The sequence below is a fragment of the Polychytrium aggregatum genome (genome assembly GCF_025602895.1).
Source record: "Polychytrium aggregatum strain JEL109 chromosome Unknown BJ171scaffold_6, whole genome shotgun sequence".
Lineage (NCBI taxonomy): Eukaryota > Fungi > Chytridiomycota > Chytridiomycetes > Polychytriales > Polychytrium > Polychytrium aggregatum.
The window spans coordinates 1,024,230-1,051,038 of NW_026516208.1; the positions used below are offsets into that span (position 1 = coordinate 1,024,230).

At 57.9% G+C, this 26,809-nt stretch overlaps 8 protein-coding genes and 1 non-coding gene across 9 annotated transcripts; 3 read left to right on the forward strand and 6 right to left on the reverse strand.

Annotated features, from left to right (window-relative positions):
• Positions 1 to 485: 485 nt before the first annotated feature.
• On the reverse strand, positions 486 to 791 carry BJ171DRAFT_420467 (transcriptional activator of glycolytic enzymes-domain-containing protein; the record flags this gene model as incomplete). Its single annotated transcript, XM_053107434.1, has 1 exon — positions 486 to 791. One exon carries the CDS (start codon positions 789 to 791, stop codon positions 486 to 488), a length of 306 nt encoding a protein of 101 aa, XP_052970102.1.
• A 492-nt stretch (positions 792 to 1,283) lies between these two features.
• On the reverse strand, positions 1,284 to 1,721 carry BJ171DRAFT_404178 (uncharacterized protein; the record flags this gene model as incomplete). Its single annotated transcript, XM_053107225.1, has 1 exon — positions 1,284 to 1,721. A coding segment is annotated over one exon (438 nt), but the record flags the coding sequence as incomplete, so codon positions are not given.
• A 1,976-nt stretch (positions 1,722 to 3,697) lies between these two features.
• On the forward strand, positions 3,698 to 7,112 carry BJ171DRAFT_492375 (Aldehyde/histidinol dehydrogenase). Its single transcript, XM_053109818.1, has 9 exons — positions 3,698 to 4,290; positions 4,549 to 4,710; positions 4,806 to 5,033; positions 5,172 to 5,313; positions 5,443 to 5,807; positions 5,954 to 6,034; positions 6,242 to 6,483; positions 6,633 to 6,735; positions 6,866 to 7,112. The coding sequence occupies exons 1-9, from the start codon at positions 4,072 to 4,074 to the stop codon at positions 6,956 to 6,958; spliced, it is 1,635 nt and encodes a 544-aa protein (XP_052970104.1). The 5' UTR covers positions 3,698 to 4,071; the 3' UTR covers positions 6,959 to 7,112.
• Positions 7,113 to 7,328: 216 nt separating this feature from the next.
• BJ171DRAFT_439034 (male sterility protein-domain-containing protein) lies at positions 7,329 to 12,129 on the forward strand. Its single transcript, XM_053108015.1, has 11 exons — positions 7,329 to 7,903; positions 7,995 to 8,054; positions 8,183 to 8,355; positions 8,439 to 8,451; positions 8,537 to 8,615; positions 8,688 to 8,837; positions 8,904 to 9,080; positions 9,152 to 9,483; positions 9,595 to 10,937; positions 11,190 to 11,382; positions 11,511 to 12,129. The coding sequence occupies exons 1-11, from the start codon at positions 7,497 to 7,499 to the stop codon at positions 11,857 to 11,859; spliced, it is 3,276 nt and encodes a 1,091-aa protein (XP_052970105.1). The 5' UTR covers positions 7,329 to 7,496; the 3' UTR covers positions 11,860 to 12,129.
• Positions 12,130 to 12,284: 155 nt separating this feature from the next.
• Positions 12,285 to 15,111, reverse strand: BJ171DRAFT_565742 (male sterility protein-domain-containing protein). Its single transcript, XM_053113365.1, has 4 exons — positions 14,841 to 15,111; positions 13,387 to 14,729; positions 12,976 to 13,168; positions 12,285 to 12,847 (listed from the first exon to the last, which is right to left on the reverse strand). The coding sequence occupies exons 1-4, from the start codon at positions 14,888 to 14,890 to the stop codon at positions 12,499 to 12,501; spliced, it is 1,935 nt and encodes a 644-aa protein (XP_052970106.1). The 5' UTR covers positions 14,891 to 15,111; the 3' UTR covers positions 12,285 to 12,498.
• A 451-nt stretch (positions 15,112 to 15,562) lies between these two features.
• BJ171DRAFT_259871 (uncharacterized protein) lies at positions 15,563 to 17,051 on the reverse strand. Its single transcript, XM_053106770.1, has 5 exons — positions 16,546 to 17,051; positions 16,373 to 16,432; positions 16,103 to 16,275; positions 15,920 to 15,932; positions 15,563 to 15,785 (listed from the first exon to the last, which is right to left on the reverse strand). Exons 1-5 carry the CDS (start codon positions 16,920 to 16,922, stop codon positions 15,653 to 15,655), a joined length of 756 nt encoding a protein of 251 aa, XP_052970107.1. The 5' UTR covers positions 16,923 to 17,051; the 3' UTR covers positions 15,563 to 15,652.
• A 6,618-nt stretch (positions 17,052 to 23,669) lies between these two features.
• Positions 23,670 to 23,740, forward strand: BJ171DRAFT_t67. The gene has a single exon. It is a non-coding gene; the product is annotated as a tRNA-Gly (tRNA).
• A 144-nt stretch (positions 23,741 to 23,884) lies between these two features.
• BJ171DRAFT_565743 (uncharacterized protein) lies at positions 23,885 to 24,539 on the reverse strand (the record flags this gene model as incomplete). The annotated part of the gene is made up of 2 exons (XM_053113366.1): positions 23,885 to 24,091; positions 24,225 to 24,539. Coding segments are annotated over 2 exons (344 nt in total), but the record flags the coding sequence as incomplete, so codon positions are not given.
• Positions 24,540 to 24,639: 100 nt separating this feature from the next.
• BJ171DRAFT_492426 (uncharacterized protein) lies at positions 24,640 to 26,147 on the reverse strand. The gene has a single exon (XM_053109819.1). It carries the CDS (start codon positions 25,867 to 25,869, stop codon positions 24,922 to 24,924), a length of 948 nt encoding a protein of 315 aa, XP_052970109.1. The 5' UTR covers positions 25,870 to 26,147; the 3' UTR covers positions 24,640 to 24,921.
• Positions 26,148 to 26,809: the final 662 nt, after the last annotated feature.

Below are 26,809 nucleotides of genomic sequence, written 5' to 3' on the forward strand. Positions count from 1 at the left end.
TCGCCGCACAGACGAGCTCGGTCATGCTATGCCATTGAGGGAACTCGTGGTCTGGTCGGAGCTGCCACAAAGCAAAACGGCCTTGAGCCCGCAGTGCCGTAGTGTTCAGCTTGGGGACGATGCAAGCAGCGAGTTTGTCGGTGTGTCCCAGCCATAAGGACGAATGACGGACGGCGGGCGTGGCAAATAAGGATACAGCTTTTGCTTCGTCGAGGAACGCACAGCGACTGGGTGATTACAGCGATCACCGCCCAAGCTCGCAGTGGCTTGCTACGAGCTCACCAACCAGGCCGTGCTCGCCATCGTTTCAGACACAGTCGATCGATCGGCTGGGCAGGTTCCGCAATGCCGCAAGAGGAGCTTGAGACACACTGACATAGACAGCATTTGAAACGGGTGTCTCCTCAAGTACTCATGCACGGCAAATGCTCGTGGCAAGTGCTGCGTGGTGCAGGCTGTTGCTGAATTTCCGCCAAGCTCGGCCTCTACTTTGTGTTTTCCTTCTCGCTCTCTTGCTTCATCTTCTTGAGCTTGTTCGAGAGGGCGTTGAGGGACGAGTTGTTGCGCATGGTCTCGAGCTCGGCCAGGATCTCGTCAAGCGGTCGCTTGTTGAGCTGCTCGAGAATGTACACGTAGATGATGTTCCGCCGACAGAAAAACTTCATTTCCTTATGCGAAGAACGCCACCGGGCGCCCCATCGCTGCTCGAGCTGCTGGATGGCCGGCCCGCCGTCGATGCCGTCCGTGTACTCTCTCCATGCCTCTGGGACGGTGAGGATGGTGCGGCTCATTTGATAGGCTGGCGGGTGCGAAGACGGACCGGGCGCAGCCAGGCGCTTGGGCGAGCGTATGGCGAGGGCCGAATGCGCCACCAAGCCGTCGGAGAAGCTTGGGATGGGATGCTTGGGCATGGTCATGGCCGCGGTTGCATGCGATGCATCAAAGTGGTCAAAGTTGGGGATGGTGGTCACGGTCGTGAAGGGCGCCGGGACAGGATCGCGGGCAATGGCGGCGAAGGCACCTGGATGTGTGTGGCCGATCATTTCGAGCGGGTGCAGTGATGACATGGATGGGACCGGCTGTGGGAACGACCCAGGCTGAGCCGAGGTCGCGATCCACGAGGAGAATACAGGCTCGGTTGGAGGCAGCGGGTCCAGAGCAGATATTTCGGTCTTGGCCGGCAGAGCGAGGCCGGTGAAATCCGTTTGAGGCAGACAAGCCAGTATCAAGTTGGCCGGAGCGATGATCACCCGGTTCAGGAGTGATCGCGGGTCCTGGACGATGCCCATGTAGAGGCCAATGAGGGCACCCGAGGCCTCATGGAAGCAGCCGCCGGCAAGGTCGCCGACTGCGGGCTGGGCTGAACCGAGGATTTGGCCGCTGCCGACGAGATGGCTTGACAGAATGAGACCGCGAGTGGCCGAGATGGCCGGCGTCGAGTACGGCTGGGTGATGCTCAGCTGGATGTAGGCCTCGCCGGCGGCGGGCAGCCGCAGGATCGGATCGGCTGGGCAGAGTGGCTGGGGGCTCTCGAGTACAATCAGATCAAACGACTTGTTGATGAAGACGACTTTGAGTTTGTGCTCGACTTTGGTGGAGGGCGAATAGATGGAGACAATGTCGTAGAGCGACAGCTGGCTGTGCGGACCGTGAGCAAAGGTTACAGCCAGGGTCCTTCTCACGGCAGTCACGCAGTTGGCTTCCTTGGTGTGGAAGATAAAGTCGCGGATGTCGTAGGGATGATGCCGCTTGGAGTCGGAAGGGTGCAAGTTCGAAAGATACAGCGGGGACGAGGTCGGGATGGCGGCAGCAAGCGATGGTGACGAGGACAGCGATGTTGCAGGAAGCGGCGGCGACGAGGGAGGGGGCTGGACGGCGATCCAAGGGACAACAACCCAGAGGGCATCGCGCTTGGAAGTGCCGAGGCCCTGGATGGCCGAATCTTCGTCGAGCGGGGCGAGATGGGTATCAAAGGATAGCCGGTCCTTGAAGACGAGCAGCTGACACGACGAGATGCCCCGCAGGATGCCCGCCGAGTTCTTGGAGAGGATGGCATCGCGGAGCTGGTCGACGATGGAATTGGGGTGGAGGACCACGGTGGAGACGGTGGACTTGAGATAGATGTTGCCGTGCGAGTCGACGAGCTGGTACCAGACAAGGACGACGGAATTGGAAGGATGGGCGGACATGGGAGACGAGGTGACAGATGCGCGGGCGGGGCGACAAGCATGGAGGGAGGGAGGACGGGAGCAGGATCGATTCCAATATGCCTAGGATGGACACAGGGAGCGGAGGGAGTGATTGTGGATGCGGACGTGGATGTGGAAGTGGGTGTGGATGCAGTGGCGGTTGTATAGAAAATGGTGCCGATCGCAGCGGCAGGAGGTGCAAGAGCAGGAGTGGTGGGTGACGACCACTGCTGTGTTGCTCTAAAGACAGCAGAAGTAGTGCAGAGTATGACGGATGTCCGAGTATTGGTGATAGATGGAGGTGCTGGATAGAGGTGATAGATGGAGGCGCTGGATCGATGCCAACACAAGGCGGAGACTGCCACCCCTGCAAAGTAACGTGGAGGCCGGCGTAATGCCGACACGGAAGTCGACACGGGGTGTCGATGCAGACTCGGGCGCAGATGGCAAGGACACTTGCAAAGACACAGAAGCCGATGCAGGCAGCGAGGCAAGCAGGCGTTCAGGCTCGCGTTGCAGACCGGTGCAGACGATCGCGGGAGGGAGAGGACGAAGGAGGAGGAGGAGCAGGAGGAAGGAGGGAAGAGGAGCAAGCTGGGCTCTGGCCAAGGCCGCCAGGAAAACCGACACGCGGCAACATGAACCCGGGACGGCGGGGCGAGCGAGGGCACAGCGAGACGGCGCGGCGGGCAGCAGCTTGTTGCAGCCACAGCAGCACAGGAGGGAGAGGAGCGCGAGGCCGGCGAGAGCGCGCGAGCGAGAGCGGGCGGGGTGTCGGGCTCGGCGGCTTCCCGTTGCGATTCGGCGGCTCGTGCTGCGCCGGTGGTGCTGGGTCGGCCGGGACACGGAACGCACCGGCAGCGAATGGGAGCGCATGGGACGGGGCGAGAGCGGTGCGATGCGATGCTGGATGAGATGTGATGTGATGTGATGTGTGGTGTGTATGATGTGTGGTGTGTATGAAGTGTGGGATGTAATGATGTGCGATGAAATGCGACCGGGAGCCGTCCCACGCACTTTCATATGCTCGCAGGACAGCATCGCCAATTGGCCACTACCCGCTGCCCATCTCGCATCGCGCTGGCACCGGCCCTGTTCGGCCCTGTTCGGCTCGGCTTCATGGCCAGCAGAGGCGCCTTGTCGTCGTGGCACATCGGGCGGTTTGCCCGACGCTGTGGCAGCAGTGGCGGCGGGCCACACAGAACGGGCGGCTGTGTTTGAGGCTGGTGCCGCGCGCCACAGGGACGGCGCCTCGCCACATGCAGAGCCGCACGCCCATTGGCCGGTGCCACACACGCACCCGCACACTCTGACTGCATGGCCCGCCCACACAAACAGCGGAGCAGCCCGGCCGCCGCTCCGTGCTGCGCACGTGCCTCGGAGCGCCTTCCGTCGGAGCCAGCGAGCTCCGACTGGCCGGAAGTAACGAGCCGCATCTCGCTGCGGCCTCGGTGTGGTCTCGCTGCGGCCTCGCTGTGGCCTTGGCTCGCATCATCCAGTCGAGACAAGTCGAAACAAGTCGAAACAAGTCGAAACAAGTCTCGAAACAAGTCGAGACAGGTCGAAACAGGTCAATCGCATTGCTGGGATAACACCATTCGACATCCGCAGCCGCACCTTCTGGTCGCTGGCTTGCCCGGCCATCGCCCGTTTGTCCATGTCAGCCGGCACCAACATCGCCGTCTCGTCGTCCTTCTCGTCGCCCTCTCGCCTGCCCTCCCCTTCGTCTCGCGGTGCCTTGTCTTGCCCGATCCGATCGTAACGCTGCGATCGTCCTCCCCACGGTCCGCCCAGTCGCTGCCCGCCGCATCCCACCACTTCTTATCCGCCGCCGCTCGTTCGTCCATCCTCCTTCACATCCTCCCTCGATCGCTCCGTCGCCATGTCGTTCTACCGTGCCTCGAAGCTGTTGGCCAAGGCCCGCCCTGCCTCGCTTGTCCGTTCCTATACCTCCAAGCCCGTCCATTCGACTGTTCCTCCCACGGGCCTGGTTTCACTCTCGGCTGCCGAGCGCAAGGCCCTTGCCCCCGATGTTCCCCTCTACATCAACGGCGAGTTCCTGACCTCCCAGTCGACCCAGCACTTTGAGCTCCGCAACCCTGTAAGCATTCGTCGCCGTGTGGGATACATCTGGTCGTCCCGCGATCAGCACCCCCTGTCGTGCTCCGATTGCCCTGATTGCTGCACCGCGACTCGAATCCGATGTCTCGGTGCATACGGATGTGATCTCTGTGGCCATGGGCTGCATCGTCCCAACCGGGCCTCCACAGACCCGATTGCCGCGGCTGCCTCGATCCAGTGCCCTCTCCTCCGCGTCTGACTTTCCCATGCACACCTGTACCATCTCTTCGGAATCTAGGCCACCCAAGAGCTCCTCGGGTTTGTTCCTCAGGTCACTCCTGAGGAGTACAAGTATGCCTCCGAGACGGCTGCGGACGCCTTCAAGACCTGGAAGAAGAGCACCGTTCTGCAGCGCCAGCGCGTCATGCTGGATCTCCAGCTCCTCATCCGCAACAAGATGGTAGGTCCACCACCCCCAGATTCTCTTGGCTTGACCACGGAGCTTCGTCCGCATTCATGCTCACCATTCCTCCGCTCTACCTCCCTTTCCCCCAGGACGACATTGCCAGATCCATCACCACCGAACAGGGCAAGACCCTGCCTGACGCCAAGGGCGACGTGATGCGTGGTCTGCAGGTCGTCGAGCATGCCTGCTCCATCCCGACGCTGCTCATGGGCGAAAAGCTGCCCGTGTCGAAAGACATGGATACTTACTCGATCCGCGAGCCCCTCGGCGTCGTCGGCGGCATCATGCCCTTCAACTTCCCGGCCATGATTCCCCTGGTGCGTGAGCGTTCCCCCTTCTGTGCATTGTTGCTTAGCATTCCACCCTGTCTCGCAGCAAGATGTAGATCGCCATGCCCATATTAACGACATACTAATGACGTCGCCCATCTTTGCCTTGCAACAAACGCTCAACAGTGGGTCTTCCCGCTCGCTATCGCCTGCGGCAACACCTGCGTCATCAAGCCTTCGGAGCGCGATCCTGGAGCCACTTTGATGCTGGCCAAGCTGGCCGAAGAGGCCGGTGTCCCCAAGGGTGTCTTGAACATTGTCCACGGTGGTGAGCTCATGGTGCTGCCCATATCGAGCTGTGCTGGACTAAAGTGGCGCACTTGCGCGCCTGCATGCTTTGATCCACCAATGTGGCCAGGGCGATGACTGATATGCGCTGTCTTGTCCTTGTCTTCAGGCTACGACACCGTCAATGCCATCTGCGACGATCCCTACATCAAGGCCATCTCCTTTGTCGGCTCCGACAGCGCCGGCAAGTACATCTTCCGCCGCGGAACCGACAATGGGAAGCGTGTCCAGGCCAACCTGGGTGCCAAGAACCACGGCGTGATCATGCCCGATGCCAACAAGAACTACACCCTCAACGCCCTCGTTGGTGCTGCCTTTGGTGCCGCCGGTCAGCGCTGCATGGCCCTGCCCACTGCCATCTTTGTCGGCGAGGCCAAGGAGTGGATTCCCGATTTTGTCGAGCGCGCCAAGAACCTCAAGGTCTCTGGCGGCTTCGAGGATGGAACCGATGTCGGTCCCCTCATTTCGTGCTCGGTAAGTGTTGTCCTCGGACGTGGCTCTGTCGCTTCACCTCTCCTCGCGTTGCTGGTTACCAGTTGTTGGCTTGTTGCGAACCGGCAGGGATTTGTGCACCTCGGATTCTCACAAGCGACTGACTTGTGCTGCTCGTTGCTCGCTAGTCCAAGACTCGTGTCGAAGAGCTCATCCAGTCCGCTGTCGATGAGGGTGCCCGTGTTGTTCTCGATGGCCGCGGTGTCAAGGTAAGCTTTGCTGTGCGCCTTCCCCGCACCTCGCGCTGGTCCATCTTGGCGTCGAGCAGGAACCTGTGGATGAGCATCGGCAGTGGTGCTCGATCGTCTCGGGCAACGCTGGCCACGTGTTTTCATCCAATCCGCTGATTGCAACCGCCACCGCACTGTATCTTGGCTCGATTCGCTCCTGCATTCGCGCTGCACCCTGCAATTCAGCCCACCGGATACGAGAACGGAAACTTTGTTGGCCCGACCATCCTGGCCGATGTCAAGCCCCACATGAGATGCTACACCGAGGAGATCTTTGGCCCTGTTGCCCTGTGTCTCTCGGTCGACACCCTCGAGGAGGCTATTGAGCTCGTCAACAACAACCCTTACGGCAACGGCACTGCTATTTTCACCAACTCGGGCAGCGCCGCCCGCAAGTTCCAGGAGGACATCAACGTTGGCCAAGTCGGGTGAGCTTCGAGGATCGCATCCTGTGTGTGGACGAGTCGACGGTCCAGACAATCGCTTGCCGAACGCATTCGCTGAGGCTGCAGGCTTGGTAGAGCGCGATGCCTTCTGACAAGCGGCTGACCCTTCTCAACAACCCACTCCGCATCAGCATCAACGTCCCCATCCCCGTTCCTCTCCCCATGTTCTCCTTCACTGGCTCCCGCGCCAGTATCCAGGGCGATCTCAACTTTTACGGCAAGACCGGTGTTCAGGTAAGACCGCAGTTCTAGACGCATGAGGCTCGTGCAAGCGCTTTGCATGGGGCTGGTGTTGCATTGTTCGGTGCATTTTATGTGGAGCACACATGTTGCTGACTACCCCCGTGCCTGCCCGGTTCAATAGTTCTACACCCACCTCAAGACTGTCACTGCCCTGTGGAGAAGTGAGGATGTCACCTCCTCCAAGGCCACCGTCAACATGCCCACCATTCGCTGAGCGCCCCCTCCCCAGTTTTGATTTTTCCTCTCTTCCTGGCTCACTGCCCACATGGCGGGCCATCCGCACCACCCACCATGGACAATCGACATGGACCGCTTGCAACTCGGTGCGTCCTTGAGTTCCATCCAAATACACCCGCTTTATGCCTTCACTCCAGACATCCAGCGCAATCCTGGATGGTCGAAAGGGTTGCTTCCCCAGCACAGATGGATGTTTTTGGCACCAGGCGCTGGCCCCAGGCGCTGGTCCCAGGAATTTGGCTCATGATTGCGGTGTCGTGGCCGAAGGGGGTGGGAACTCGATTTTGACAATGTGCTTCCCCCAGAGCCGCGACACGCGATCGGGTGCGCGATGGGTGGGGGCCGTGGTCAAGACGCCGCCTTTCCCCTCTTTCTCCACATCGAGACCCAGCAACGAGGCGAGCGCCTTTCTCTGGCCCCTTGCCCTGACCTGCCCTCTTTCTCCTCCCCCTTCCCTGTCTGCGGATCGGCCCTGGGCAGATCGTATCCCTGTCTGGCCCCGACTTGGCTCCGACATGGTCGTCAGCACCCACGACTCGGACGACATGCTCGGCATCGAGGTCCAGCCTATCGAGTCGATGGAGGAGGATGCCGAGATGGTCGAGGTGTCCGCAGTCGAGCCCGAACCTGTTCAGCCCGAACCAGCTCTGCCCGCCGACCCCTTCGACCCTTGGGTCCATCCGGTCGAAGCCTTCATCCGGATGGCCCGCGACGAGCCCGATGCACTCTGCATCAACACCTACGAGAGCGGCGAGTCTGTGCGCTACTCATACCGCGATGTGTGGAAACATGCATACTCAATCGCCCAGGCTCTCAAGGCGCTTCCTGGCTGGAACGACGACGGCCACGATGCCGTCGGCACCTTCTGCGAAGGCGAGGCGCACTGGGTGTTCTTCTCGCTCGCCGTGTGGATGCTGGGCAAGTGAGTATCGGCCCAGATGCTGTGAGTGAATTCTCCCTCCAGGGATGACAGGCAATAGCCGTGGCTGACTCACCCACGTATCCACCGACAGGAAAACCCTCAACTTTGGTCTCAACTGGCCATCGGCTGTCCGCAAGGCCATCTGTGCGAGGTATAGCATCAGCAGCGATGAGTCAAGGAGGCAGTCCGATTGTGGGTGGAGTCGACAGAGTGGGAGACTGGCCCACGATCGACAAAGCCTGGAACTGACACACTCTCGACCACCATGGCACCCAACAGACACTCGGTCAAGTACATCCTTCACCACTACACCAAGCCTGGAAGGACGGAAGGAGTGACGTTGGTGGACGGCGGCACTTTCCCGATGCTCAGCGAGGTCCCTGCTCCATCGCTCGAGCTCTGTGAGCCACTCGACGACTTTGTCGTTTATATTTGCACTTCAGGAACGACAGGTAATTTTGGAAATGGCAAGGTGTTGAATGAATTTTGAATTCAAGACTAACGTTGGATGGCCTAATTTATCCCTTCCCATCAGGTATTCCCAAGTCGTAAGTATACTAAGGATATGTAAGCATTGATTCTTGATCGCAAATTCCTCTTGCTGACTGCGTGCATGTTTTTCATATGATCAAGATACAAATTCTCACATATTGGCGCAATGGCCGGTCGAGCTGTAAACGGCATTCTTCACTGTAGCATCGGTCTCTGCCAGGTATGGCGATTGATCTTGTAATGTGTTCATAGAGCAGCCGTTGATAGGAACACTAACTCGATTATACGTTAGCTTCCTTCATTTATTGTGACCATGAGCTTCGTCCTTGTAGCCTTGAATCTCAAGGGATCGGTTTGGATGCCCACACCCACAGCTCAAACAATCGAGAAGGTTGAGAGTATTATCAAGATACTCGACGATGGAGTTGCGTATGTGTACTTGGTAAGGTATAGTTACAAAACCTGAACTATCACTCGCCTGGCTTACATCAAATCTGCATTCAATTAGACACCATCATTTCTCAAGGCACTTGTTGGAATGGCGCAATCAACTCGCTCGAATATCAAATGGGAGAAAACACTGAGGCTCGGACTTGGCTCTGAAATTGTTCCGATTAGTACGATCAAGTCTGCCAAGATATGTTTTCCGAATGCCGAGATTCAAAGTGGCTATGGCTCCAGTGAGGTATGCTAACGTGTCTGTTGCACAGACTGTTTGACGGAAAGATTGTTGCTCATGCTTGTGGCCACTCATAGATCGGGCTTGTCGACGGAGCTTCCTATTTCCAACTTCCAGCTGAGAGTCTCACTGTACCAGAGAAATTGGTCTACAAGCTGGCCAAGCCTGGCGTGCGCTGCCTCTTGTTTGACGAGGAGGGCAATATCGTTGATCAAAATGTCTCCAAGAGCGGCGTCCTCGTCAACGCCGTCGACCCCGACCATCCCGTCCGCAACCACCCCGACTTTGTCAACGCCGATCCAAACGACAGACTGGCCTCCTTTGGCTTCCTCAGCGACGGCTCGCCCCGAGTCTGCACCATGGACTGGGTCGAGATGGTCAGCGAGAACGAGTTTACGGTCGTTGGAAGGTGAGTGCGATATCCCTGTATCCACCGAGTGGTCTGTGCCCTCCTTCCACTAGTCCTCCGCCAATCCATCCCACACACTTCATTCTCACACCTCACACCTCACACACCCAGATTCGACCAGAAGATCAAGGTCAACGGTGTCTATGTCGACCTGAACCATCTCGAGGCCCTGGTCGTCCAGCACCTGAGCCACACCATCGCCGACTGTGCGTTTGTCCAGACCTCCGAGAAGAAGATCGTGATGCTGTATGTTCTCCAGGCCCGCCCCACGACACGCACCGAGCCCAGCGACATCATCCGGATGACCCAGGATCTGCTTGCACTCGTCAACGTCTCCAAGGTGCCGATCCACAACTGCTTCCAGCTCGACGAGATCCCCATGATCAAGAATGGCAAGCGCGACCTCAAGAAGATCAAGTGGATCGCCGAGAACAACGATCTGCACCAAGGATCCGTTGTGTATCCCCGTCTCGCCCCCAGCGAGGCCCCGCTGTTTCGCATCGCGGCTGCAATCTCCAGCCTCGGCAGCCAGCTCCTCGGGATTCCCTCTCTCGACGGCCGCAACTACAGCATCAGCGGAGCTGGGTTTGACTCGCTGAGTGTCGGCCGCCTGGCCCTGGCAATCAAGGAAGAGTACGATGTCGAGATCTCGCCGATGATGCTGCTCTCGAACGGCCTGACGCCCCTCGATGTCGCCCAGCTGGTGATTGATCTCCAAGGCAACCACCCGCTGATGCCGCCGACAGTCGACCTCGACCAGGAGGCCGCCCGGCTCGACGATGCGAGTGTGACGGCCGAGGGTCTCCCTCCACTTGTCTTTCCCGAGTCGCCTCGCGGCATCGTCCTGACGGGGGCCACTGGCTTCCTCGGATCGTTCCTGCTGTACGAGCTGGCTGCCAAGTTCCCTGCTGCCAGGATCTACTGTCTGGTCCGAGCCGCGAGCGACCAGGCTGCCATCGACCGCATCTTTGAGACAGCCAGGAAGCTGATCCTCAACCCGCAGCAGACGCACTACCTCGTGAACAATGTCAGGCCGCGACTCGTTGGTGTCTGTGGCGATCTGTCGCTCGACCAGTGGGGACTGACCAACAAGCGATGGAAGAAGATCGGCAAGGAGACCGACATGGTTGTGCACTGCGGCGCCGAGGTGCACTGGCTCGACGACTATGAGGCGCTCAAGGGGCCGAATGTCCTGGGCACGGCGACGGCCCTGCGGCTGGCCACGACCCACCACCTGAAGCCGCTGCACTTCATCTCGGCGGTCGGGGCGATTCCCATGGCACGGGGTGCAAGGACGCCGCTCGAGGAGAGGGTGTATTCCAACTGGAACGTCTCTGGCGGGTATGCACAGACCAAGTGGGTCTCTGAGCAGCTGATCAACAAGGCACGATCGAGGGGAGTGCCTGCGACGATCATCCGACCATCGCTGATTGCAAGCGACAGTGTCTATGGAGGTGAGTCACTGGGTGTAATATGGCAATGTGGTGTGGTGGTGTGGTGGTGTGGTGGTGTGGTGGTGTGGTGGTGTGGTGGTGCAGCAGCTCATCTCAGCTCACTCTCACTCTCACTCTCACTCTCACTCTCACTCTCACTCTCACTCTCACTCTCACTCTCACTCTCACTCTCACTCTCACTCTCACTCTCACTCTCACTCTCACTCTCACTCTCGCTCTCACTCTCACTCACTCTCACTCTCACTCTCTCAGTGTGCCACTCGGACGACTACATCTGGCAGTACATCAAGGGGTGCATCCGCATCGGGATCGCTCCCTCCAATGCCACCCCCGTGATCATCACCATGAATCCAGTCGACCATGTCGCCAAGGTGGTCGCTGCGATCGCAGCCTCCGAGGTGGCCCTGCCCAAGTTTGTGTTCCACATCAGCGACCCAGAGCGCAGGTGAGATGAGCGAGCGAGCCGAGTGGCAAGCAGACAGGGAGGGCAGCAGGATGAGTGCCATTCCTCGGCAGTCACTCACCCACCCACACCACCATCCCATACATCCTGTCCCTCGGCCCACCTCGCAGCGTCGTCACCGAGACCAAACTGTTCGAGATCGTCAATGCCTATGGCTGGCCCGTCATGTTCGAGACCCGCGAGCGATTCAAGGCCCTGCTTTACCGACCGTCGCTGCCCAACGGCTCGTCGATGCTGACGCTCATGCATCTGATCCTGAGCATGTCCTTCCTGGTCGACAACACCAACACCCGGTCGATCTATTCGGCCCTCGGTTCCCAGGCCGGGAGGATCGCCGGGCGAGGGCTGTTGTACCTGACCCACATCGGGTATCTGCCACCTCCTCTGAACGCTCCGTCACCGCTGAGACCCGAGGAGCACCCGCGGCCCAACATCTTCCGTCCCGACACCCACAACTAGCTCGGTGGTGGAGGTCACTGCATGTTTGGCAGTGCCATTCATGGTGCATCCCATGCACAGCCATGGTCCTCCACTTGCGCGCGGTGCTTCACATCTCCCTGACACACATTCCTGATCTATCGCTTCGGAGTCAGTGCACGATATCCAGTGCTTGCCGATGTGTCCCACTCTCACCCCGTCCACATACCCCGATGTCGCCCCAGTCGCCCTGTCGGCAATTGGCTGTCTGTCCTGGTCAATATCACAGCTCTCTTGGATTCTCCATGCGACTCCTCCGTCTGGTGCGAGTACTTGTGGACAGCGACAGGACTGCTCATGCAACAGAGTGATCGAATTGGAGTGTAGATCGCCTGAACTTGATAGCCACTCTGGACTGGCACGCTCTGGATGTGGAGTCACTCGAGACGGCTGAAATCCCGCTGATTGTTCACCAGAGAAGTGATGCGACGCAGGAAGGACTGGATGTCGACAGCGCAATCCACCACCATCTTCATCACCATCCACCATCCACCACACACCACACGCAACTCAACGTTGGATCAATCGTGTTCAGTGTCTGGCAGTCCAACAAGACTCGGCCGCAGAACGGAAGGGCAGCGAGACGACACTGATCGATCGGTCTGCCCAGCCAGCACAACATCAGTGGCGGCCGGTGCGGGTGAAGGGACGGACATCGGGATACTCCTCGTCCTTGAGCTCGGTCTCCGCCGCCGTGGGCTGGTCGAGATAGGATACCCGATCCAAGTGGAAGAGACTCTTCCTGACGACCAGCTCGGGCGAGGGACACGGCGTCGGGTAGATCGAGCGAGTGTTGGTGTTGTCGACCCTGAAGGACAGGTCCATCAGCATCCGCATGAACGCAAGCAGGGCGTGGTTATCGGGCGATGGGTTGCGCCAGATGACCGTCCTGAACTTTTCACGGGTATCCAACATGATGATCCAGCCAACGGAATTGGCGATCTCGAAGACACGCTTCTCGGTGATGACACTGCGAGGTGGGCCGAGGGACAGGATGTATGGGATGGTGGTGTGGGTGGGTGAGTGACTGCCGAGGAATGGCACTCATCCTGCTGCCCTCCCTGTCTGCTTGCCACTCGGCTCGCTCGCTCATCTCACCTGCGCTCTGGGTCGCTGATGTGGAACACAAACTTGGGCAGGGCCACCTCGGAGGCTGCGATCGCAGCGACCACCTTGGCGACATGGTCGACTGGATTCATGGTGATGATCACGGGGGTGGCATTGGAGGGAGCGATCCCGATGCGGATGCACCCCTTGATGTACTGCCAGATGTAGTCGTCCGAGTGGCACACTGAGAGAGTGAGAGTGAGAGTGAGTGAGAGTGAGAGTGAGAGTGAGAGTGAGAGTGAGAGTGAGAGTGAGAGTGAGAGTGAGAGTGAGAGTGAGAGTGAGAGTGAGAGTGAGCTGAGATGAGCTGCTGCACCACCACACCACCACACCACCACACCACCACACCACCACACCACCACACCACCACACCACATTGCCATATTACACCCAGTGACTCACCTCCATAGACACTGTCGCTTGCAATCAGCGATGGTCGGATGATCGTCGCAGGCACTCCCCTCGATCGTGCCTTGTTGATCAGCTGCTCAGAGACCCACTTGGTCTGTGCATACCCGCCAGAGACGTTCCAGTTGGAATACACCCTCTCCTCGAGCGGCGTCCTTGCACCCCGTGCCATGGGAATCGCCCCGACCGCCGAGATGAAGTGCAGCGGCTTCAGGTGGTGGGTCGTGGCCAGCCGCAGGGCCGTCGCCGTGCCCAGGACATTCGGCCCCTTGAGCGCCTCATAGTCGTCGAGCCAGTGCACCTCGGCGCCGCAGTGCACAACCATGTCGGTCTCCTTGCCGATCTTCTTCCATCGCTTGTTGGTCAGTCCCCACTGGTCGAGCGACAGATCGCCACAGACACCAACGAGTCGCGGCCTGACATTGTTCACGAGGTAGTGCGTCTGCTGCGGGTTGAGGATCAGCTTCCTGGCTGTCTCAAAGATGCGGTCGATGGCAGCCTGGTCGCTCGCGGCTCGGACCAGACAGTAGATCCTGGCAGCAGGGAACTTGGCAGCCAGCTCGTACAGCAGGAACGATCCGAGGAAGCCAGTGGCCCCCGTCAGGACGATGCCGCGAGGCGACTCGGGAAAGACAAGTGGAGGGAGACCCTCGGCCGTCACACTCGCATCGTCGAGCCGGGCGGCCTCCTGGTCGAGGTCGACTGTCGGCGGCATCAGCGGGTGGTTGCCTTGGAGATCAATCACCAGCTGGGCGACATCGAGGGGCGTCAGGCCGTTCGAGAGCAGCATCATCGGCGAGATCTCGACATCGTACTCTTCCTTGATTGCCAGGGCCAGGCGGCCGACACTCAGCGAGTCAAACCCAGCTCCGCTGATGCTGTAGTTGCGGCCGTCGAGAGAGGGAATCCCGAGGAGCTGGCTGCCGAGGCTGGAGATTGCAGCCGCGATGCGAAACAGCGGGGCCTCGCTGGGGGCGAGACGGGGATACACAACGGATTCTTGGTGCAGATCGTTGTTCTCGGCGATCCACTTGATCTTCTTGAGGTCGCGCTTGCCATTCTTGATCATGGGGATCTCGTCGAGCTGGAAGCAGTTGTGGATCGGCACCTTGGAGACGTTGACGAGTGCAAGCAGATCCTGGGTCATCCGGATGATGTCGCTGGGCTCGGTGCGGGTCGTGGGGCGGGCCTGGAGAACATACAGCATCACGATCTTCTTCTCGGAGGTCTGGACAAACGCACAGTCGGCGATGGTGTGGCTCAGGTGCTGGACGACCAGGGCCTCGAGATGGTTCAGGTCGACATAGACACCGTTGACCTTGATCTTCTGGTCGAATCTGGGTGTGTGAGGTGTGAGGTGTGAGAATGAAGTGTGTGGGATGGATTGGCGGAGGACTAGTGGAAGGAGGGCACAGACCACTCGGTGGATACAGGGATATCGCACTCACCTTCCAACGACCGTAAACTCGTTCTCGCTGATCATCTCGACCCAGTCCATGGTGCAGACTCGGGGCGAGCCGTCGCTGAGGAAGCCAAAGGAGGCCAGTCTGTCGTTTGGATCGGCGTTGACAAAGTCAGGATGGTCCTTGGCAGGATGGTCGGGGTCGACGGCAAAGACCAGGATCCCGCTGTTGGAGACATTTTGATCAACGATATTGCCCTCCTCGTCAAACAAGAGGCAGCGCACGCCAGGCTTGGCCAGCTTGTAGACCAACTTTTCTGGGATGGGACTATGGGTGGGAATTCTCAAAAAGGAGTGTGACCCAATTACTCCCGACTGAATCGTACATTGAGTTAGTGATGGTTCCGGAAAGTTATTAGGTTCGGGGACAATTTCGACTGTACCTCACTCGATCCATAACCCGACTGAATTTCGGCGTTTGGAAAGCTCTCCCTCGTCTTGTGAATGACACTCATTGGAATATACTCTGATCCAGTGATAACTTTCTTCGTGGCCTCCCACTTGAAAGCCGAGTTCAGCGAAGCTGCAGTGTTGACTACAAGCTTCATGAACGAGGGAGTCTGTGGGGAGATAGATGTCATCAGTGTACGAGCGACATTGATTTGGGAGTGCAATTTCTTATTTTACCAACCAAATATACATAATTGATGCCACTGTTCAATATTTGAATGATATTATGGACTTTCTCAATGGTTTCGAAACTTGGCTTTGGAATCCACACTGACCCTCCCAGGCTGACAATGCTAAGGAAAAGACTAAAAGCCGCCGAAAAGGACGGAGGCTGAGAGTCATCATTTGTCAGTACATCCAACTATGCCCTCCAAACAATTCAAGGGTGTCATTTGATCTCACTTGGAATAATCCCGCGCTACTCTTGAGCATTCCAACTGAAGTTCGAATGGTGATGGCTCCAGTGTGTGCAAACCTGAACCTGCAACAATCAACATCAAACACAGAAGGATTCAGTCAACGAGTGGTGATGCGATCACTTTTGTGACTGTGGACAAGCATCAGGCGCGACACAGGATCAGAATCCACAGGATCAGAAGCCACAGGAGAACTCACGACTTGGGGATGCCTGTGGGAGCGACGAGGAGCCAGGATGCAGGACGAAGGAGTCGGGTTGTGGGTTGGATATGCATCGTCAGTATATCACTTTCCACATTCACCACACTCACCATCTTACTCTATCCACCATTGCACCATCTGCTTTGCTGCTGGACCATCACGCTCAACCATTCCACATACCCGTTGTTCCAGAGGTGCACTGGATGGTGACATAATCATCAAGGGGTTCACAGACTTCGAGAGACGGGGGTGGGACGTTGTTCAGCACAGGGAACGTGGTGGCATCGACCAGCGTCACTCCAATGGTGCGGCCAGGCTTGGTGTGGTGGTAGAGGATGTACTTGATGGAGTATCTGTTTCGATTGGAGTCAAGGTCGAGTCAGGTTGAGCACAGAGGTCTCTGGGATGTCAATCTCCTGAGACACATGTGAGACCAGCACAAGGACAAACCTCTCGCACAGAGCCTTGCGGGCAGCAGCAGGCAGATTGAGGGCGAGATTGAGTGTTTTCCTGGATGGCAACAAGGGACAGATGAGACTCGATCCTGGTCATGGCAGGGACAAAGACCGGTTATGTCATGCACAGGCAGACTGACCAGACCAGACCAGACCAGAGATACTCACTTGCCCAGCATCCACACAGCAAACGAGAAGATCACCCAGCTGGCTTCGGCCTCGCAGAAGGTGCCGATGACCTCGTGGCCGTCATCGCTCCAGCCAGGGAGAGCCTTGAGAGCCTGGGCGACCGAATACGCCTGCTTCCACACACGGAGATAGCTGAGTCGCTCCGAGATGCCGCTCTCATATGTGTTGATCAGGAGGGCATCGGGCTCGTCGCGGGCAATGTTGACGAGGCACTCGACGGGATGGAGCCAGGGGCCAAAGGGATCGGGCTGAGAAGGGAATGTTGGTTGTTGGGAGACAGGGGTCTGCGAGGAGACATCTCGGTCGCTGGATGGGTCTGCGGACCCTCCAAAACAACAGGAGATGGCCCTGAGCATGCCGGGGTTGGGATGGAAGCGACAAAGGTGCCGATGCCAAAGCCAGATGAGGGCAGGAGAGCGAGGAGGGAGCCGAAAGGGCGAAACGAGACAACGATGACGAGGGGAAAGGGCGAGGGGAGCGCCTTTTGTCGGTCTGGGCAGCCAGGAGATGGCGGCTTGGTCTGGCTGCTTGCCAGATTGCATTGAGCGAGTGCCCTTACTTCCTCTCGAGCTGCTGAGTCTGCCAGCGTGACCGGCTCTGTGCTTGGGCGGTGGGTCTGGCTGTTGCCCCTCGATGCTGTGCTGTTGCCTCGCCCAGCAAGCTGCTTGCAAATCCACTGTTCAGCCAGCGAACAGTTCACTCGGTGGGAACACAGGTGAGTTTGACACTCGTATGTCTTTGCTTGTGTCTGGCTGGGGGATATTCATTGTGGCCACCAACAGCACAAAATCTCACCATCCACCCGGTACAACGAACAGACCCTAAGAAAACAACGACGAACCAGTGGTGCCCCCTCATCGACCCGATCCCGTACATCCTTGAGGAGCTACTTGACATGGCCATCCAAGCCGCGAACGAAGCATCCGTCAAGGACACGGCACTAATCATCCTCGGCAAGATCCAGAGTGCAAAAGAGACACACCTCACCAGAGAAAAGACCATCGCCACCGAGAAAGCCAACCTGAACAGACGAATTGCAGAACTTCAACTCGCCCTGCAGAATGGGACAGCACGGCCCCCGGAGAGAAATGGAAAGCCCTACCCTTGAGAGAAAGACTCAAGGATATGCCACCCGACCAAGAGAAGATGACACCAAACAGGATCCACCTTGATCGCCCTCGTAGCTTTATACTTGATTCAGGGAGAACCGGGACGCTACCCATTCCATGAACATACAGTATGTGATGGCTTGCGTCGGGTTTGGCCATATGAAGGGCGATGTGGACGGCTATGGTGGTGCTTGGATTGCTCAAAGTACCGACAAACCGCTGCCTCCTGGGACTGGATGTATGGCCCTTGCCTTGACAACATGACGCATTGCCAGCGGCGAATGGTGCTCTTGGACAGACTGAATATGGTGGCAGCTTTGCTCAGGCTATGAATGAGGGAGTAGCACCGCATCACAAAATAACCCATGATCAAAAAACCAAGGTATCCCGTTCCTTTCTGGATTGGATCTCCTGGTGGATGTGGATGGAGTTGATGTTGATGCATTGTATTTTCGAATGTTCGATTGATTCTGTCAAAATAGAATTATATATTCAAAACTTGTTCATGGCTGTCATCGCATGGTTGGTCCAGTCAATAGGTGGGTCTTTATTAAAGACTTTGCCTTAGCGTCCCTTTTGGGCTCTGGCACTGGGTGTTGGCTTTGCCAACCGGGACATTTGGGTCGTCGGTGTACAGCTCTCTATCCCATGGGGCCTGTTTGCGGAGGGACGGCGATGTCAAGTTTTGCCGAACTCATCCATTCAGTGACAGTTTGGGACTCCAGCTCCGGCTTCCCTGTCCAAGTGTCTGCTCATGCGTCTGGGAGGGTTTCTTTCTCAGGTACTTGTTTGCTGCGATTGGTCAGCCCGAGGGGCCGCTGTCCACGACAGACATTTGGTTGCGATGTCATCCAGCACCGCCACGACATCCAGCCAGATCGCTGGTCTGTTGTTCAGTACTCGGCTGCGCTTGGCACGCCATCTTCTCTGTTTTTCAGGATCGGTGGTGAGTGGTCTTGTTGGCACTCGAGCCAAATTGGGGAGTGCGTCGATTGCAAGGTCGATGTAGGTGATGCCTTCGGGGATCGATGTGGGGTGAACATATTTCTCGAGTCGGTCCTTGGCTCGGACACATTCTGCTGCATGTTTTCTGTTGACATACACCTTGGGGCCGTTGGGTCCGGTCTTTTTGCACTCCTTGTCGGGTTTAGGTGGGAAACACCCGACTCGCCACAGGAGCATTCTCCTTGCTTGGGCAACTGTTGCTACTGGCATCCGCGCTGTCAGGATGGGGTCGCCTTCCCACTTGTAGGTGCCTGCGATCGACATTACTTTCTCGGGCTTCCGCTCTTTTTCAAAACTGTGAACGATCACCGCCTTCTTGATGGGTGTGCCGGTGCCAGTTCCAGATTCAAACAGGTCCAGTCTTGTTCTGTCTGGGGAGTCTCGGTGCTGTCTCTCGAGCTCCTTCCATGCGGCGCTTCCGGTCAGCTTGGAGAGTATCTTCTTGTTTGGGTTTCTTGGGGGCAACTCGGTGATGTACTTGAGCACGTGGGATCCAAGATATCCTGGGTCGTCTTTCCTGTCGAACCACCGTCCGAAGCACTTGATCATCAGTATCTGTTTTCTGGTCGCCATGGTGTAGATTCCTGTGGCTGTCATGACAGCCGGACCAGACGCGTTCTGGCGGATGTTGAGTGCCGATCGCAGTGTGTCCAGCATGCACCCCTGTAGAGTGTTCATTATCGGGCCCTTCATGTTGACGATGGCAAGGCCGTACTCCAGACGGGGCCGGATGAAAGCCTTGTAGATTTTGACGATCAGTCCAGGGTAGACTGACTTGCTGAAGATGCCGTGTTCCTTGAGCTCTTTGGTTCGGAACTGGGCTTTGTGCTTTAGTTGAGTGACGTGGGCCTCTGCGTCGATGCCATCAGGGCCGAACTGCACCCCGAGGTACTTGTAGGTGCTGGTGACGAAGCTAAGAGGTGTTCCCTTGAGTGTGATTGGGGTCGGGTTTGCTTCCGCGGTAAGCACTTCGCATTTGGTCGGAGAGAAAGCGTAATTGTTTTCGTCTGCGTGTGCTTCGGAGATGTCAACAAGTCTTTGGAGGTCTTCTTGGTTTTTTGCTACCAACGCCATGTCGTCCGCGTACATGACATTGTTGATGATGAGGTTCCCTATTCTGGGTGATGTGACTGCTCGTAGGTTCTGTGCGAGGTCATCCATGAAGAGGCTGTAGAGGGTGGGTGAAAGAACCGACCCTTGCAGCAGCCCGATCTCCAGCCAGTACGGCCGGGATTTGGTGCCGCTCACGAGAACAGCGGTGGTCACGTTGTCGAAGAGCGCGCGTAGGATGCGGATGGTATGCGGGGGGATGTCTCGTTGCTCGAGTTTGTGCCAGAGCCGATCCCGGTCAACTGAGTCGTACGCGGCTTTGATGTCCATGAACGCGATCCACGGGGTGTGGCCGTCGTTCTGTAGGAACTTGACGATTGAATCGAGTGCGAATACCTGGTCCAGGGTTCCCCTGTTGCTGCGGAAGCCTCCTTGGGAGATGTCGATGGGGCCCATCTCCTGGAGGAGTCGGCTATGTAAGATCCTTTCGAATACCTTTCGGACAACTTGTAGCAGAGAGATCGGGCGATAGTTCTTGATGTCCTCTTCTTCGCCCTTCTTCTTCCAGATGGGGTGGTTGATGGCGACATTCCATTCTTGAGGGACGATGCCGGTCCACATGCACCAGTTGAAGAGCTGACGCAGCCAATCCGAGACTTGGTCGGTTACTGGGTGTAGGAGCTCGGCACTGATCCCGTCGGACCCAGGGGCCTTGTGTTTCCCCATGCGTCGGATGGCTGTTTTTACTTCTTCTGCTGTGATTTCGCGGCCCAAGAGGCGACTGAATAGTATTTCCTGAGGACGCGGTGTATCGTTGGCTTCTTGAACACCGAGACGACTTGAGATGTTCCCAAAGTGGGCCCGGTACTGGTCCATGCTGTCTTGGTCGTTCGGAAGGATCGACCGGTTGAAGAAGCCGCTTTTGACCTTGTCTCGCTTGCTGATTTCCTTGAGGAGCTCAGAGTCCGATTTGGTGGAGAGAGACTGGGCCCAGGTGTTGTAGAAGGCGCGTTTCTGTCGTCGTATGAGGTCCTTGAGTTTGTTGTTCATGTTTTCGTAGTCGGCCATGGCCTGCAGTTGGATTCTCGAGCCTTGTGGCGACTGGTTCACGATTCGATAAGCCGTGTTTCGTCGTTTCTTGATGTCAGCCATTTCCGGGGTCCAAAAGCCGTTGCGGGGAGCCGGGCCATCCTTCTTTCGCTTCCCAATGACGATTTGTGCCACCGCTGTGACGTGGTTCTTGATGATATTCCACCCAGATTCAACGAGGGCTTCGGCGTCTTCGCGTGCCATGGGTCCATCCTCTTGTGGTAGCCGGGTTCCCAGCTGTGTGATCTGCTCTACGACTACTGGGTGGTGGACTATAAAGGCTTCCGTGTATTGCTGGAGGGTTTCGGGATCTTCGAGCTTGTTGGTTCGCCACACGAGGATTGGTGGGCGGGCAGGCTCTCTGGCGGCGTTCCATTCAAGTTCCATCGACACCATGCGGTGGTCTGAGTTACAGGTGTCGTTGGAGTGGACCGTCACCGTCTTGGCGTTGTGTCTCAGTGCCGTCGAGACAAAGAAGAGGTCCAGTACTGAGTGTTGTGGTTTCTTCCCGTTGACGACGTGGGTCCAGTGTTGCCCCGTGGGGTTGGTCGAATCCACGAATTCCAGGAAGCCGCCCGCTACAGCTGTCCGCAGTGGTTGCAAACGGTTGGCGGTTTCATGGGTGTCTCTGCTTGTCTGGCCCATGCGGGTGTTGAAGTCGCCCATGATCACAGATGGGATAGGTTTGTTCATTTCTGTGGTGTTGGTCTTGATGGCCGACAGGGCTTCTCGGAACTTTTGCAGGGCTGCCGCATTGGCTGATAGAGCAGGCTTGAGGTAGAAAGATCCAAAGACGATGCCTCGGAACTTGAACCAGATGCTCGTGTGATGAGGTTCAACGCGGAAGTTGCTAAAGTCTTCGAGGTTGGTGGTTTTCGGGTTCCGAATGAGGGCGATTCCTCCGGTGCCTCTTGCGAGGCCGTCGACAGAGACATATGGCTCTCGGGTTTCGAAAACTATGAGGTTCTTGTAAGGTCCGATGGATTGCTGTGGTTTGAGCCACGTTTCTTGGACTGTTATAAAGTCGAGGTCTTTTGCTTTTACCATTTCGATAACCTCGTGTATAGAGGTTTCAAGTCCGCAGACATTCAGGGTCGCGAACCTAATAGTGGGCGTAGGTTGGGGCTGCATCATTTGCGGGGAGGAGTGGTTCCTTCGCGTCCGCCTTTTTCTTGGCGGCCTGGTTTGTTGCGAGCCAGTTCCCTCGCCTTAGCAGTGATCTGCTCGGCGACGGCTGGGTCGTTCATCTTCCGTTGGTACAAGGTCGCCGTGAGGAGGTCATTGGATTCCGCACATATCCTGGCAGCGCGTTCAATGAAGCTCTTGATTTGGAGCTTCTTGGACTCCTTCTCGGCCTCGGTGATCTTCGACACGTCCATGTGTGCGACCTCAGTGAATTTCATGTCCGTAATGTGCTTCAAGAATTCTTCTCTCGAGCTCTTGTCTCTGAGAACAAACTCACAGACGCTGTTGTTGACAAAGCTGATATTGAGAATCTGGTTGGTGGCAAAGCCCTTCTCCTTGAAAGCTTGTCTGATCGTGCGGTAGCTACCCCGAGGGATACCCTTGACGTAAACCCAAGCGGCGTTGTCCATCCTATCCTTTAAGGGTCCTTCCTCGACAGGGACCGAGGATCTGATCATCCTGAATGGCGTGGCAGTCTTGGGCACCAGCCACTTGCCGTCGGTGGGGTCACGGCCGCGGAGGATGGCGCCGATGGCCTCGTTCTTCTTGCCGGCATCGGCCTCCTGGTGGACTTTTTCGAGGGCCGCCAGCTTGCGCGCGTCGATTGTCTTGTTGTCGGGCTGCTTCTTGGCACCCCGCTGGGCGGCTGCCGCATAGGATGTCGGAGCTGGGCGTTCCGAGATGGCCCGGGACGCATGCTCCAGCTCGGAGGCGAGCGTCTGCATGCACTCGGTGGCGCTCTGGGTCAGGGCCTTGATTCTAGCAGCTTCCTCGGGCTTGCTGAGGTCCAGCTTGGCGAGTTCTTCGTTAATCTTCTGAGCTTTCTTGAGAAGCTCACTCTGGATGTGCTGAAGCTGCTGTTGGGGACTCTGCTTCTTGCGCATGTCGGTGGCGCAGACGCGCTTCCCGACAGCCCTGGCATCGGCGAGGGAGGCCCGTTGTTCGAAAAGCTTCCATCCGGCTTCGTCATGGCGGGTCATCAGGCCCCAGAATACGAGGATGGAAAAATGCTTCCCGCATTCTTCCACCTTGGTGGCGGCGTCCGGGCTCATCAGCATGTTCTTGCAGACGACCGAGTGCTGGGCGTCGTCGATACGCCAGGCGGGGGGCTTGCTCCCTCTGCAACGGGAGCATTGAACTTGGTCTGCCTTCAGAGCGAAGACAAACCTAAAGCGGCGGTAGGTGATGTCTTTGAAATCGACCGGGATGAAGTCCTGGTCGGTGAGAGTGTTGTTCTTGGCCTTCTCGAGGATCGAGAGGGCCCACTTCTTTTCTTCAACCACGTCGGGCGGGTTGGGAAAGATTGCCGAATCTGCATAGAGCTCTTCGATAATTTCTTCGACGGTCTTCTTGCGACCGACGTGCAGCTGGATGGGCTCACCATCCCTGCGGTGCTTTTTGGTGGGTGCTGATTCGGTGGCCTCGGTGATATTGGCGCTACTGACCTGATGGCCGTTGCTTCCTAGGCTGCGATTTTCGTCCGGTTGGCCTGGTTCTTGGGCAGCAGAGCTGCCCGAGGTGTCTATGGCCATCTCGTTGATGGCCGTTTGGGTCGGGGGCATGTGGAGGGGGTCGTTGGTTGAGAGTGTTGAGCGGTTTGTTTATAAAAAGAGCGACGGAGAGCCTGTGCCTGTGGATCCAAAAGTTGAGATCAAGGTCAAGCTCGCATGGTTGGTCCAGTGGTAGAATTGCCGCCTGCCACGCGGCAGACCCGGGTTCGATTCCCGGACCATGCACTTTTGCGTTTTGTTCCAGGCTTGGATCGCACTCAATCAGCTCGCCGTACTATGCTTTGGAAGGACGATGGTGTCGTCAAGATTTTGGAGTGCGATCATATCATCGCGACTGGCAGTGCTCTGCATATCTTGACCGAAGGAGTAAAGCGAATGGCGTCTCTGGACTTTGGCACAGATCGGTGTATATTCAGGAGCCCAAAGTCAAAGGACCGTCGGCTTCATCGAGAGTTTCAATCCATCCGGCACCTCCGTGATCGCAGTTGTCGCATCGAAGCTGATCTACCACTGCACAGGATCAGCGAGCAAGATGACCTGCTCGGGTTCAAGCACCGAGTCGTCTGTGAAAAGGGGCTGGGGAAGCAATTTGGGAGTGAGCAACAAGATTAGCTGGCGGACGCAAATGGGGAGGGACGAGACGAAGAGACAAAGCGACGAAGAGACGATGAGGTGGCCGGGTGGTGAATCGACTTCGTGCAGTGCCTACCTTGCCGTCGTCCGGGACCATCGCCATCGAGATCAAGGGCATCGGGTCCGGCTGGTGCGCATATGGATGCTTTCCAAGCGGGAGCGGATGCTGCTGCTGTTCGGAATGGGAGCGTTGCGCTGATGCGGCGACAGGAGCAGTTGGGGCCGACGAGGTCGTCGAGCTGTCGGCAGCGACGGGTGGTGTGAAAGGCGGCAGCGACCGAGCCGAGTGCTTCTTGGTCCGCGCAGAGGCACTGCCGCTTGCGACATTCATTGGATGCGGTGTGATGTGATGCGACGCAATGAAGGAAGATGAGGGGCGAAGATCGACGCGATTTGCTTGGGGACGGCCCCTTTTGTGTCGATTCTGGTTTCCCGTCGAGCCCGTTCATGACCGCCAACACCAGACACGCCCGCTGCACAAGCAAGAGCGATTCAAGTCATGATTACTGTATTTACACAGGTAGAGCGACGCGGATATCATGCAAGTGACAATGAAAGTATGCAAGCGACAGATCGAGCCAGTGTCGAGAATGTATGCGCCAGCCAGGGCGTGACGAAAGTTGAATTGGTCCCAAGGGCCAGAGAGAAAAAGGTATGGAGCAAGTGGAGCGTGAACGGATGCGTTGGGTGGGCAGTCGGAGCGCGCCGCATAGAGGAGCAGAACAGAACGTCCGTAAACAGGCCAGCTGTAAGCGGGAGGGGGGTTGGTTGGTTTACAGCATGCCCGAGGCGGACTTCATGCCAAACTCCAGCAAGGCCTTGTGGCTCTCGGCCAGCTGCTCCTCGAGCTGACGAATGCGGGCCATCAGCTCGGCTTCCTTGGCGATCCATCCAACCTTCTCAGACTCCAGCACGGCAAGGCGGATGGACAGCTGGGCGTTCTCGCGCTCAAGGTCCTTGGACTGCTTCTCGAGGCTCTCGAGCTTGGCGACCTTTCGCTGGCGCGAGCGACGAGCAGCCTCGGTGTTCTTGCGGCGGCGGACGGTGTCGTCGTCGTGATCGTCGTCGTCATCATCGTCGGACTGGCGCTTACGCGAATTGGGCTTCTGGCTGGGGACCTGGTCGTTGTGCGAGGACAGGGACGAGTTGCTGTTGGGCGGCGAGGTGAGGTTGCTGTTGGAGTTGTTGGCGCTGGAGCCGGTCGAGGCCGAGGTCGAGTTGGCAGGCTGCGACTCCTGGGTGCAGTGGACGGGGGTGGGCACGGAGATGATGGTCTGGGTCGAGGGCGTCTCGGGCGATGGCCAAGACATGGCGGGGAGGATCATGGCTTGCATCGGGGGGTGGACAAACTCGGGCATCGGGCCTGAGGCGGGGGTGAACATGGACTGGGAAACGAGCTCGGGGGTGAGGCAGAGCGGCGAGCCAAAGGAGGGCGAGGCAAACTCGCTCGACGATGGCGACGAGGGCAGCTGCGAGCTGCTGAGGAGACTGAGCCAAAAGTCCGAGTCGGCGCTGAGGGACTCGGCGGTCATGGGAGGCAGGTCGATAAGCGGGGCACATTCCGATGCGGAGATTGGCAGGCCCGCGAGGAAGTCGTAGTTGGCAAAGTCGGCGCCAAAAGTCTTCTGGGGGCCCTCGGGAGGCGAGAGCGGTAGCTTGGGCTGCACCTGGAGGAGCGAGTCGGCAGGAGCCAGAGGCTTGACGTTCTTGATGTAGCACATGGAGTGTGGGAAGCGGTAGTGGTTGCTGGGAGCAAAGGGTGCGGGGGCGATGCGGGAGACTGGAAGTCAATAAACGAAGGAGGGCTCTGTGATCGCGGGTGTCTTTGGGTGATGGCGATCGGGCGGGTCGACGAGTTCAGATGGGGTCGACGGCGATGAGCTTGGCTTGGTTTGGTTTGCAGCGAAGGACTGCGATGTGATCCGCGATGATGGTGGAATGAGTCACCTTGGCCGAGGGCGGCAGCGGCGCTATTTATGAGGCCGTGCGGTGGCCGCGCTGACGCATCCGAGACGAGCCTCGGCGCGCTCTCGCTGGCCACAGCCGCTGTGCGCGGGCAGCTTGCCGTGGTGGGCGAGACGCTCTCGCGGCGGCCTCGCGGGGTCTCGCCGGTTCGAATGCACCCGAGTGCTGGCTTGGTCGGCGGCTGACGACAAAGGGTGACTCACCGTCGATCGCCCTGTGCGACGGGTGAGTCATTCTGGCTCGAGAGCGATCGCCCGGATCCACAGGCAGAAAGCCCGCGGCGGGAGGGCCGGACGGACACGGGAGAGGGATTCGGCCAGAGCCGGGGGCGGACAGCGTCCAACGAGAGAGTCGACAGCGTCCAGCGAGAGTCGACAGCGTCCAACGAGAGAGTCGACAGCATCCAACGAGAGAGTCGACAGCATCCAACGAGAGAGTCGACAGCATCCAACGAGAGAGTCGACAGCGTCCAACGAGAGAGTCGACAGCGTCCAACGAGAGAGTCGACAGCGTCCAACGAGAGCCGATGCTATCCAGCCAGGCTGTCTCAGGCACAGGCACCACAGCCACAGACCGATCCGAGTGACGGCGCTGCAGCGAACGAAAAACGGCGGCACGGCGTCGGTCGCATGCGGGTGGGTGGGAGAGTGTATGCACGGTGTCGTTGTCAGGGCGGCAACGCAAGAGGCGCTGAGC